At 36.5% G+C, this 14072-nt stretch overlaps 1 protein-coding gene across 2 annotated transcripts in view; it reads left to right on the top strand.

The window, feature by feature from the left end:
• The window catches only part of prkd3 (protein kinase D3), an 84866-nt gene that overhangs the window by 47011 nt on the left and 23783 nt on the right, over positions 1-14072 (top strand). For both annotated transcript variants that reach the window (XM_016548734.1, XM_016548733.1), the window contains exons 4-9: positions 3661-3792; positions 5865-6022; positions 8603-8792; positions 8891-8962; positions 9054-9237; positions 11578-11701. In XM_016548734.1, coding sequence (XP_016404220.1) covers positions 3661-3792; positions 5865-6022; positions 8603-8792; positions 8891-8962; positions 9054-9237; positions 11578-11701 — 860 coding nt within the window. The remainder of the gene's footprint in view (positions 1-3660; positions 3793-5864; positions 6023-8602; positions 8793-8890; positions 8963-9053; positions 9238-11577; positions 11702-14072) is intronic.

The raw sequence follows: 14072 nt of genomic DNA, 5'->3' as shown, positions 1-14072 counted from the left end.
AAAGGACAGCGCAGTTTGCCTAGGTAGGGTTACCTCAATGTTAATGGGTAATTTGTTAACTGGTGTGCAAAAATCTGACAAAACACACACAGAGACATACATACATATATTTTACCTTGCTTGCTGGTCTTATTCTCTCGTAAGGTGCATTGATACACAGCGCGGATATTCTCCGGAACTCTTCCACTCTCGCGGGTTCATCCCCAGGCAAAACCCGCGGCGCTGCCCTGTGGGTTCCGTGTCTTCCTCGGATGCGAGCGGCACGGTATATGCATAAATGAAATATACAAACATTGAATACAATCATGTTAATGTAGCAAAGCTGCAGTAAATCACGTTTGAAAAAAATAAAAAAATAAGTTAACTGTTGTAGTAGACAAATGCTATAAAAAAAGAGAACGAAACGGAGAAACGCAGCAAGCTAACAGGCTTGAATAAAAAGAAAGGAAAAAAATATGCATTGGTGCACAAATGCGTAAGCATTCGCTGAAAACCACAACACTGACTAACAGCTGTTATTCGCTGCTTTTAGATTTAGTGTTTGACGCAGTTCGCAACCGTTTTAATTTAACTGATTCTGTGGGGGTGATTGCGCAACCTGATGCTCGCGAGTCGCATCAGAACAGATGTAGTGCGACTGTCCCGAAGTTAGCAAACAAACAGTTTACACAATAGCACTTCATTAAACTATACCATTTTCATATGATGAGGATATAACTTACGGTTTTTGCTTACCGTGCTGATGTTTCGCCTTCATCCGTAACACCAGTGTGTTTTCTTTTCATGTGCTCGTGCATCACTGTGGTACTTCCATGCCACACAAGCTCAGCTTTGCATAGCTTGCAGGTTACAGTCTTCTTTGTTGCGTTTAATATAAAATGCTCCCAAGCCTTGGATGACTTGGGACGCACACTTTTTCCTGCTGCCGGTTGATCTGTACTCTCCGCCATATCGCGTGCGTTATTTTGCCGTCACGCTCCCCCGTCACGTGCTCAGCCCAACTAATCGATAATGGCATTCGTTGACAATGAATTTCATTATCGATTATTATCGATTATATCGATTAGTTGTTGCAGCCCTAGATACTATCTACAATGGATGCGGACAGTAAAGTGATGCCCCGGTATATTTCTGACGTACAGATGTACTCCAAGCACTCGCGCTGTTTCTGACACGAAGGGCAAACATATTTGCCAATCATTACAAGCGATGTAACACGTCCAGTATAGTCGTAGCCAGTATAGCTGTTGCGGTGTTGTAGACACGGTGCAGGACAAATCTTGTCAATCCAAATGTAAGAAGTGAGGAAAATAAATCAACCTCAATGGAATGGCGCCACAGAGGCCGTTACGGCAAATACAGTAGTATAAAGCAATTTTAAAAAAATACAGTAAGTCACTGTATGTGGAGTTTGACGTCACAGAAAATTCCCATGATGCAAAGGGTATTACAATTACTTACTGTAAATGGAATTTTCAGTATTATACTGGGGAATATACAGTAAATAACTGTAGAAATTACAGAAATGTCTAACAGTCTACATACATTTCTTATCCAAAATAACATTTTGAAAAGTTTGGAAATTTTTGTAAATTGTTCCATAATATTGGTTTGCAATGAATTATGACCAAATTTCAGATTTTGCAATGCAATCGTAAGGTAAATAATCAAAATTCTCTAATCAAATTTCTATATGTCACATTGCATTATAATTTGACTTGGATAAAATCAATTATTAATCTGATGTTACCAAAAGAAGCATGTTGTTTTAGTTACCTGAAAGAAACCTGGGGAAATTCTCATTATTAACTCATTTTAAAATAGAATATTTGGAAGATACACTTAGTAAAACATCAAATTTTCAATTTAGAGTCCCAGAGAGTTTGAGTTGACAAATCTGATGTAAATGTCTCCTAAGATATGTATCTGTTCAGGGTCAGTTGAAACCAAAATTATACAGGACTTCCTTAGGACGGATTAGAAAACTAGTCTTCTAGGCAACCCCCAACTAGTCGATTTGAAAATCTGTATTTTGTGCATTTTGTGAGGCAGCATGTCTCATGTTCTATCAACGGTGCACAAGAACGAACAGTTAACTTTCAAGTGTGCGATTCACAGTTTCCTGCTAATAAAGATTTGTGTAAACGCAGCTTTGTGGTTTTATACCACTTCTGTGTGCTGGCAGTGTAAAGGTGTGTTTAGACTTCTTTTCACAGACTTGGCACATATGAAATGCCTCACAGTCAAATTAAATCCTAGATTTGAGTTTTGGAGAGATAACCAAGTTTCTAGATACAATAAATGTAAAAAATGTGAACTGGTAATAAACTGAAGAATCCAAGACCTGAATAATGCTATAACCAACATTTCCAATATCATGATTCTTAAGTACTCTTCTGTACTTTTGAACAGATATCAGATCACTTCCCTCCCATTCCATCAAAATCCTGAGAATGTTCAGGATTTTGAATTGAAGTGAATTTGGTGTTATATTAGATTGATATCAAAAAGGGTAGAGAAAAAGGTTGCGTCTTTAAAGTCTCTTCACGTCCCAATAGCAGGGGTACCGCTCCCTACCTCGCACCGGGCCCCGCTTCAGCTAAGGACGGCCCTGCCTGTGACACAGTGACCGAAATCTAGGACACTGTTTCTTTCTCTTCTTTTTCCTTTAATCAGAAATGGGAGATTGCATGTTGTTTGCCATGCACCAAATATTTCCTGACCTTATTCTTTAATTTTAGCAGTGCATTTTGTGTCCTTGGCAGATGCTTTCTGACTCACCGACTGACAAGAAAATGTTAATGTTGTGTGTATCAGGATAAACCAGAGGCGCACAGGCCCCTATCAAACGCACAGGCCCCTATCAAAAAAGTGTCCCAATAATGATTGATTGATTCTCAGATCGGTATATGGTAAATTTGTTTGGTATATGGGGCTTATGTCTCACTAAAAAGAGTCTGTCAAGAACAGTAATACTGAAGTGCCAGTACAGTCACACTGTGCGCTACTCAAGTCAGCCAGTCGTGTATTAAACCACAAACTATAAAACAGGAACTGCAGAAACAGTTGAAGTGGCGTGTTGTTTCACAGGCTTACATGTTGACTTTCACATCACACACATGAAGTGATATTCAGTTCTTTCAGTCCCAGATTCATTCATGAATCATCAAATGCATGAATGAATCTGTATCATCAAATGCATGAATCATCCAAATGGACTCATTCTAGCCTGAGTCACATCAGTTAATCACTGACCCTGGATCAGACCTTACAGTACAGCCTTGTGTAGTTGCGTCTATAGGGCCTTTCGCACCGCTTTAGTTCCAGACCTAAATGTACAGTACTAAAGTTCTGGTACTATGAAAAGGTTCCTGCGGTGCGAAAGGCCCTTATGGTTTTGCCTTCAGGAAATCAAACTGCTCATCTCCCATTGGTCTAAACAAGGTTGGACCAGTAGTTAAAAAACATATCAAACAAGTAGTTTCATTGTTATTTGGATTGTTGTGAAACATTATGACTCCTAATTATATGCTGCTAATGTTTTATATGTATTTTGTTCTTTTGATTCATTTTGTGCTCATTTGTATCATTTTGTTCAGTGTTTTGTTGCATCATCCATTCTTCGCCTGAGTTGTCCTTTAAGTTGCATTTTGATTACAGCTCAAGCTACAGTGGAAGACTTCCAGATCCGACCCCATGCGCTTTACGTCCACTCCTACAAAGCGCCCACCTTCTGCGACTACTGCGGAGAGATGCTGTGGGGACTCGTCCGACAGGGCCTCAAATGTGAAGGTAGCAGTCATATAACAATATGTATTTTAAAGAAACATTTGCTCACTGCCTCCCCAGTGGCCAGAGCCAATAGGGCTTTATCATTGCTGAAGCATATGAATGAAAAGTTAAGATATTAGAATTTTTGTTGTGGGTAAAAGGGTGTTGTTATGACTATTACTAATTAAACTCTGTCAAGTGAGTCTACCACTGTCTCAAACAGGCTGTTGCCAGGAGAAACAGTACACTTTTCTGTTTTTTCTGTCAGCTGTGCATGAGAATCAATCATTTCAGCAATCATGTCTCACAATTGTGATTGTTGGGTGTATATGTTCATGCCCCTTCTGTGCATTAAAAAGTTGGTATTATTTTTAAATAAATAAATTTAAAATAAATACATACATAAATAATATAAAAATGTTGATTTTAGTATATATCAGGACCATGGGTTACATAGCAGTAAAAAGACATTATGCATATTCTACATTAATCAAATCACATTTATTAATATTAATAATATAAACATTTACACTACCAGTCAAAAGTTTGGAATAATTAAGATTTTTTTAAAGAAGTCTCTTATTCTTACCAAGGCTGAATTTATTTAATCAAAAATACAGTGAAAACAGTAATAATGTGAAATGTTATTATCATATTATTTTTATTTATTTAATTGAACTCTGTGATTACAGAAATCATTCTAATATCTGTATGATTTGGTGCTTAATTCTTATTGATACTTATTAGTATTATCAGTGTTGGAAACAGTTTTTGCTGCTTAATATATTTGTGGAAATCACGATACTTGATTTTTTTTTTCTTTCTAGGATTCTATGATGAACTGAACGGTCAAAAGAGCTACATTTATTTGAAGTAGAAATCTTTTGTAACATTATAAATAACTTTACTGTCACTTTTCATTAATTTAATGCACCCTTTTTGAATAAATTTTTTATTTTTTTTTATCTTGCTTACCCCAAACTTTTGAATGATAGTGTATCATAGTTTCCACAAAAATATTAAGCATTAAGCATTTTTTTTTCAACATTGATAATAGTAAGAATGATTTCTGAAGAATCACGTGTTACTGAAGACTGGAGTTATGGTGCTGAAAATTCAGCTTTGATCACAGGAATAAGTCACATTTTAAAATATATTTAAATAGAAAACAATTTATTTGAAATTGTAATAATATTTCACAATATTGCTTTTACTGTATTTTTAATCAAATAAATGCAGCCTTGGTGAGCAAAGAAGACCTCCAAAAATATAATAATAAAAATAAATAAATAAAAATGAGTTCTTCCATCGGTAGTGTATATGCCATTTCAGGAAAAGAGACTAAAGTTGATGAAATTTACATAAAGTATTGACTGACTAAAACAACAACAGCAAAAAAAGAGAACACTTTTGAAAAGAATCTGAATGTATTCGTCTGGTTTCGAGTTCTGAGTGAGTCTGAGACTGCTTTAAAGATCCCTGATTGAGTCTGACTGGAGGCGATGGATTCAGACCAGCGGTGCGATGTGTCAGTGCTGCCATCGGTCCGGCTTTGAAGTTGAAATCGGGGGCTGTTTGAATGGAACCCAGTGTTTCTGCCAAGCTCTGGATGTGACAATCAAAAGCTGCATGAAGATTATGGGCTCCAGTCGTAAGAGGCCACACTGATGGATACAAGCTCTTCATATGTAGAAGCATGCTAAAGCACTTTACACTTTAAACTCTTGTGAATGTGCTTTGGAAAAGAAAAAAAAAATCATGAACTCTATATCTAAAATCCCCGCCCAGTCCTCAGGAGATTCATTTGGTTTCTAAGTAGGTATCTAAACATGCTTAAGTGGCCATATGTCTGTAAGTCTGCAAAGAGAAGGGGGAGCCCTCTGCTGGAGTTTAGGAGTAAAAGTTTGATGAAATTCACCTTGTTTTTGTCTGTGTGTAATCTTATCTTGAATTCTTAAACCTTATACTTGATTTTTATCTTCTTGACCTTTTACCTAAACTCTTATCATATACCTGATCTTGCTTTAAACCAAATCTCAGGCTTATTTCTGACTGGAATCCTGAACACTAAAGCTTTCTTTGTGGATTATTAGGATGTGGCCTGAACTATCACAAGCGATGCGCCTTTAAGATCCCTAACAACTGTAGCGGTGTAAGGAAAAGACGTCTTTCAAACGTGTCTCTGCCTGGCCCGTCGCTGTCTGTTCCTCGTCCTGCTCCAGCAGAGCATGCTGTCGTGAGCCTGGAAGATGTGAGGAATGATTTTATTTTATTTTTTTGACATTTGCAGTTGTGACTTTGTATTTATGTCTAAATATTATTTTTTTCTTTCTTTCTTTCTTTCTTTCTTTCCTTTTTTCTTATATATATATATATATATATATATATATATAATAAACACTACAAGTTATTTATAATTAGAAAAATAGCTCAAACAAACTTAACCAACATTTATTTATTTATTTATTTTTAGGTTTTAAACGATATAACAATAGATTTTTGAAAAAAAGAAAGAAAAAATACAAAAATTACAAATTAAATGCAAATAAACTTAAATACAAATGAAAACTGTAGCCTCCAAATAGTGTAACTAGCTTACAAATAGTATAAACTAGTTTACCTGTGTAAACTGACTTCGTACATCAGCAGACAATCACCTGGACACAAGCTTTTAAAAAATGTTTACCAAATTTGAACCAAAAGTATTTGGTTAAGATTGATAGGGATGCACGATATTGGAAATTTGCCGATATCCGATATGCCGACATTTTTCAACTATTTTTGGCCGCTAGCCGATGCCGATATATTTCCTTTTGTTTGGAAACAACACCAAGTCTCTCCAGTGTGGAAATTATAAGCAATTTTTTTTTAAATTTTGGTTAGTTTTTAACAATAACTTATTTGTTAGAATTAAATAAACAATAATGAAGTTATTTTATAATGACAGTACATTGAAGCTTTGAAAATAACTATAAATAAACTATATATCAATCGCTGCATTTTTTTTTTTCAGAAAGATGCTGTAGTAACCTTAGCATTTTATTTTAAGATTTAACATTGTAGATGGTCTAAAGCAAAAGAGTTGTAAAAATTCGGAAAATCTTTTAGAGCTCATAATTTCTTTAAAAAATATAACATATTACACATTAAAGAATAAATCAGAATATATAAAAATTATTTAATTTACAAGTGTCATGTTTGTGTGTGATGTTTTTTATTCATGTAAGCTATAGCTTCTGACCTTTAAATTAAAACATACTCATGATTTTATGACATCAATTACTGATTTATTTAATCAGAAACACAGTCTAAATATTATTTGTGTAATTTTACTTTCATTTTATTAAAAGTAGGCCAACAGCGCCCCCTACGGAATTAAAACTCCTTACCGAACGGCATTAGGACCCGGGGGAGGCTGCCGCTGCATGTGCTATTACTGTTTACTCTATCATACACCGAACTTGTCATTCTTAAATGCAGCGATCCAAAGCAGTGAATCTAATCACCATTCAGGCAAACTTTGCTTCAAAAATGAGTCACACTGCTGACTTGATCTAATCGCTAGCACACCCTGAGCACATGTGAGTTAACCTATTCCTCTTGGCAAGACATATCGGCATAATTTTTTCATATCGGGCGATGCCGATATGTACATTTAAAGCAATTATCGGCCGATTCCAAAATCGGTCCGATAATATCGTGCATCCCTAGTTAAGAATATTAACCAAAATGGTTAAGTTAGTTCTGAGAAAATATAGTCTACTGTAATTTGTTTGTAGATGTTTAATATTTTGTTTTCTAAAGCAATGGAATGCATACTAATTGAGTGTGACAAAAATATCCAAATTCTTTTTATGCTTCACTTTAGATTAATTTATATTTATAGTTAAATTTAACAAAATGGGTTGAAGGATATGCATTGTGGTAGAGCGATCACCTCGTATCAGCACAAACCCAAACATGGCAAGAACATGGTGTTCGTTTTATAGACACTCTGTTTTCCCTTTTTATGTTATGCTTATTTTAATAAACTCTCGAGGCCTGACACTGTATTTGCTGTCTCCGCCAAACCATGCAGTTGTATTTAAAATGTGAAATATCACAAACTCAGCTCTTTTACATCTGGCAGCATTTCAGACCTAATGAAATGTTCTCCACATAAGCTCAGTAATACGTAAGAAGGAAAAGAAAGTGTTCTTTTGTTTTGACCCCTATAAAAACTCATTTTTTAAAAAGCATTAAGGTAAATCAGATCAATTATTTTCTGATTTCTCCATGTCTTGTTGAGATCAGTGTCTGTGTGAAATCCTCTGTGGTTGAACAAGCTTTTATTTTAACTAAGTGGCCAGTTTCGAAACATTCTTGAGGAGAATGTGTGCTGTGAAAAAGGAAATCAGTAAAAACCATTTCCTCTGTGTTACATTCATATAGATGAATGGCTGCTGTAAAATTAATTCTTGCATGTACATCTACTATGAAATCACTAACATTCAAAGGTTTGGGATCAATAAGAGTTTTTTTTTTTTAATGTTTTTGAAAGAAGTCTCATGTTCACCAAGATTACATTAAATAGATAGATAGATAGATAGATAGATAGATTCGTTGATGAATACAAAGTTCAAAAGGACAGCATTAATTTGAAATAGAAAATTTTGTAACACTGTAAAATTCTTTACTGTCAACAAGATTGATTCTAAAAGTATTCATTTAAAAACTAAATCTTACTAACCCCACATTTTTGTACGGTAGTGTTTGTTTGGTATGCCTCATGCATGCTGTGCACAGTATGTGAATTGCAGTTGCCAGTTTTGTTGTTACTTCTCTGCTGCAGCAGCGCCATCAGGAGCCAGGGAAGCGGATACCGTCATGGAGCGGTCGGCCAATCTGGATGGAGAAGATGGTGCTGGGGCGGGTGAAGGTCCCTCACACCTTTGTCATTCACACCTACACCCGCCCCACCATCTGCCAGTTCTGCAAACGGCTGCTCAAAGGGCTTTTCCGCCAGGGCATGCAGTGCAAAGGTGAGTATCGCCATCTTCCTTTACGCTTTCTAATAGGAAATATTTCTAGTCAACTGTAGAATAAAAAAAAAGTGATCATGATGTGTTTTCTTCACTAGACTGTAAATTCAATTGCCACAAGCGATGTGCTTCAAAGGTACCGAAAGACTGTCTTGGAGTCTTCAATGGAGGTATGGTTATGGTTTTCAGCCACATCCAACTAAAATGAAAAACGTACTAATAGAAACATCATTATGTAAGTTTACTGTATGTTTCTTTCAGAGCCTGCCAGCCCAGGTCCTGACTCTGATACCACGATGGAAGTAGACAGCAGTGATGTGAACAGCGATAGCAGTCGGGGTCTGGACGATTCAGAGGAACCAACCACTCCAGAAGACAAGATCTTCTTTATGGACTCCCCCTTCATGGACCGTGAGAAAGATGAAGAACCTGTGAAAACCATCAGGTATATGCTCTGGATAATAAATACTATGAAATACCTACAAAACAACCATGGGCTCTGCACCCCGTTACCTAAATTCATTACTTCAGATTTATGTGGCCTCCAGAAGCTTGCCTTCTGCAAGTGAACGTCGCTTTATAGTGGCATCCCAAAAAGTCACTTTCACAGACTTTCACCTTAACTGTTCCCTGCTGGTGGAATGACCTGCCCAACTCAATCAGAGCATCTTCAAGAAACGGCTAAAGACACATCTCTTCCATCTACACTTGACCTTCTTGTTTTCTTTTTATTTATTTATTTTAAAAAAAAACTTGACCCTCTAACTCTAAAACTCTCTATTCTATTTCTGTACTATCTACTTGTTTTCTTTTTATGCATTATTATAAAAAAAAATCAGAATAACTTGACCCTCTAAGCGGATACCGTCATGGAGCGGTCGGCCAATCTGGATGGAGAAGATGGTGCTGGGGCGGGTGAAGGTCCCTCACACCTTTGTCATTCACACCTACACCCGCCCCACCATCTGTCAGTACTGCAAACGTTTGCTCAAAGGGCTTTTCCGCCAGGGCATGCAGTGCAAAGGTGAGTATCGCCATCTTCCTTTACGCTTTCTAATAGGAAATATTTCTAGTCAACTGTAGAATAAAAAAAAAGTGATCATGATGTGTTTTCTTCACTAGACTGTAAATTCAATTGCCACAAGCGATGTGCTTCAAAGGTACCGAAAGACTGTCTTGGAGTCTTCAATGGAGGTATGGTTATGGTTTTCAGCCACATCCAACTAAAATGAAAAACGTACTAATAGAAACATCATTATGTAAGTTTACTGTATGTTTCTTTCAGAGCCTGCCAGCCCAGGTCCTGACTCTGATACCACGATGGAAGTAGACAGCAGTGATGTGAACAGCGATAGCAGTCGGGGTCTGGACGATTCAGAGGAACCAACCACTCCAGAAGACAAGATCTTCTTTATGGACTCCCCCTTCATGGACCGTGAGAAAGATGAAGAACCTGTGAAAACCATCAGGTATATGCTCTGGATAATAAATACTATGAAATACCTACAAAACAACCATGGGCTCTGCACCCCGTTACCTAAATTCATTACTTCAGATTTATGTGGCCTCCAGAAGCTTGCCTTCTGCAAGTGAACGTCGCTTTATAGTGGCATCCCAAAAAGTCACTTTCACAGACTTTCACCTTAACTGTTCCCTGCTGGTGGAATGACCTGCCCAACTCAATCAGAGCATCTTCAAGAAACGGCTAAAGACACATCTCTTCCATCTACACTTGACCTTCTTGTTTTCTTTTTATTTATTTATTTTAAAAAAAAACTTGACCCTCTAACTCTAAAACTCTCTATTCTATTTCTGTACTATCTACTTGTTTTCTTTTTATGCATTATTATAAAAAAAAATCAGAATAACTTGACCCTCTAACACTAGCGTGCTCTATTATATTCCTACTTTTCATTTTTTTTTTATTTATAAAAAAAAAATCCTTGCAAAGTGAACTGTGTTAGACTAACCGGGACTTGTCACAGCACTTGTTTATTGTTGCACTTTTGTTAGTTTGATTGCTTCTATTGTCGTCATTTATAAGTCACTTTGGATAAAAGCGTCGGTAACACTTCAGAATAGGGAACACTTATTCACTATTAACTACAACTTTTCCCTTAATAAACTCCTAATTTGCTGCTTATTAATAGTTAGTAAGGTAGTTGTTAAGTTTAGATATTGGGTAGGATTAGGGAAGTAGAATAAGGTCATGTAGAATAAGGCATTAATATGTGCTTAATTAGTACTAATAAATGGCTAATATTCTATTAATATGCATGCTAATAAGCAACTAGTTAAGAGACCCTAAAATAAAGTGTTACCAAAGCATCTGCTAAATGATTAAATGTAAATGTAACAGATTTTTAAGCACAAAGGGATAGTTCACCCAAAAATGAAAATGTTGTCATAATTTACTCACCCTCAAGTTTTACCACACCTGTATGAGTTTCTTTCTTCTGCTGAAGACAAATAAGATATTTAGAAGAATGTGGGTAACCAAACAGTTTCTGGTTTGACTAACATAGTATTTTTTCATACTGTGGAAGTCAGTGGGGACAAACTTTGGATTGGTTACCAACATTATTCTAAATGTCTTCTGTTGTGTTCAACAGAAGAAAGAAAGTCATAAAGGTTTAGACTGAGTAACTTGAGGGTGAATAAATGTTGACAGAATATTTTTATTTTTGGGTGAACTATCGAGTCAGAAGTTCTGAGTTTAAATTTTCTTGATCAATGATCCACATCAACACTATCGATCACTGCCGTGTCTCATATCTTCTTTAAGCCCCTCTACCAGCACCAATATCCCCCTGATGCGTGTGGTCCAATCCATCAAACACACCAAGCGGAGGAGCTCCACTTTGGTCAAAGAGGGCTGGATGGTGCACTACAACAGTCGAGACAATCTTGTGAGATTTTATTTTATATTCACATATATTATATTCTCATATTTGTTTATTTATTTATGTGATTTATGTACTTTGATAAGAAAGCATCTGCTAAGGGTATACCTGTACTACAAGGATGAAGAATTGCTAACTACAACAACTGCTGCTTTGTGTTAGCCATTTTTCAGTAGCACAGCTGTTTTCACAATAGTATACTGTAGCTTTTCCATTTACAAGCTTTTTTTTATGGTGTAGTGTGACAAAATGCTTCATTGCAGTTTTTATGTCACATTTTTGATTATTCATTTTAGTGAATTGGTTTGTTTGGACAGTTAATGTCACAAACTGGTTCAAAATACAGATCAGTAATGTTTAATATATAAAACCAGAGCCGATCCTCCCTATACGCAAAATACACCGAAACACCAGGAGGACCCTTTGCTCTCAAAGATGATTTAATTTTCATTTCGTTTTTGAATTTGGCCAGCGGTTATGAAAACATGAATGATCATTTATTTTAATGCGCTGTCACCCTTTCTGTGTAAAAATTTGTCAAATCATGTAATGCGAATGTCTTGCTTGATACTAAAATAACGAGTTGAAAGCATACTGAGCCGCGGAAGAGACACTGTTTCTCAAGCGCTTTCCGCGAGCGCGATTGGAGACGGAGTGAAACACGGACAAATGAGTTTCATTCATTCGTTCATAACTACTCATACCCCCCACCCCAGACACAGTTTTGCGTAGGGCCCCCAGAAGTCTAGGGACGGCACCGTACAAAACCATGATCCGCACTCAACAAAAATAGTCTTCTTTTTGCTTTTTATTTTAAATGAATCACCAGTAGGATGAACACAAACGTTTCGGTTGAAAGCCTTCTTCAGTGTGCTGGACAATTTCCATTTTTATGGAATTGCCATTCAAATATATATGACAATTTCCATTTTGCATCATATACCCATGACCACAACATGATTTACATATGATCCCATATTTATCACAATTATACAATTAAACAATTTAATGAATAGTTAAATATACTCCAGGTCTTAAAATATACTCCACAAGATATTTAAGATGGACACGACCAATTATAATTCATTAAAGGGTTGGTTCACTGGGTTTTTTTCTAGGCTTGATTGTGTTTATGGGGTGCAGTCTAACATGTGTTAATGCTTCGTTTAAAAAAAAACTCATTACTTTTCACATAGTTTACCTTTATTTCACACCGCTCTGTGAAATATCTTTGATCTTTGAAAATATCGGCTGATCTTTTCCTGTTTTTATGAAGCCCCGCCCTCAGAAATAGGCAATGGGCTCTGATTGGTTAGCTAGCCCAGTGTGTTGTGATTGGCTAAACCGCCTCTAGTGCGCGTTTAAACGTCCCGCCCCTCACCTCGGCGGCATGTGCGCCGGTTGTATTGTAAACAACTCAAACAGCAACATTACAAACTAACTAACGTTAAAAAAGTGAAATTGCAATGAACCACCCCTTTAAAGGAAAATAGAAAGATCTAATTCCTCATTCATGCCGTTTAGAGTCAGAGATAGATCCAAAATGCTTCTCGTTTTAATAATTCTTTATTTATATTTATATGCAATCCGAAAACTTCCTCTATACCTATACATTCCAATTGTTTGATGTCATTTCTCAGCTCGTTGAAATGTCTAGCTACTTGAGAGGTTATGTCTTGTCGTCTTATACTTGATTTATGTTCATTAATTCGCAATTCCAACTGATGCAATGATTTTCCTATATATATTTTTGGCAAGGACATTTTAACATATAGATCACGTTACGAGTTGAACAGGTAATACAAGATGCAATTTTAAAGCATTTCCGTGTTCTTGGACATATAAACTGTTTACACTTTATCAAATTCTGGCACGCGGCACAATTTCTGCACGGAAAACAACCTAGATCATATCTATAATAACAATCCATTTTGGATTGTTTTATGATTTGGTCAGGTTCTGAACTAGAATTCGATTTGTTTGTGTCAATAAGCAATTTTAACTAGTGACACGGAGCGTTTCCATAGTGTCATTGTGTCGCCTGCCGATGACGTCATAACCCCTCGAATTCCGGTTTTGTTTTTGTGGAAAACATGGAAACACCAAAGACGCTTTAATATGCTATGCATTTTATTAGACTGGTGACGACCGCACAGAGTAGCATTATAACAGAACGTTCAAATGTATCTAGTATGATAAAACAGCGCTGCTTACTGCCACTGCTTTCCGGAAGGAACGGAAGCGGTCGACTGGCATAATTAAAGCTCCGCTGCTTTTGAGCCATGTGTCGTGCTCGTTCAGCGGCCTCGTTTCGCTTCGACGGCTTTCAGCCTCACCCTGCTTCATTCTACTACGTTAATAAATCATTAGCTCATCC

The sequence above is a fragment of the Sinocyclocheilus rhinocerous genome, unplaced genomic scaffold (genome assembly GCF_001515625.1).
Source record: "Sinocyclocheilus rhinocerous isolate Xijiao unplaced genomic scaffold, SAMN03320098_v1.1 scaffold1636, whole genome shotgun sequence".
Taxonomy (NCBI): Eukaryota; Metazoa; Chordata; class Actinopteri; order Cypriniformes; family Cyprinidae; genus Sinocyclocheilus; species Sinocyclocheilus rhinocerous.
Note: the sequence above shows the minus strand (reverse complement) of the source record. Positions and strands in the feature narration are given on the sequence as shown.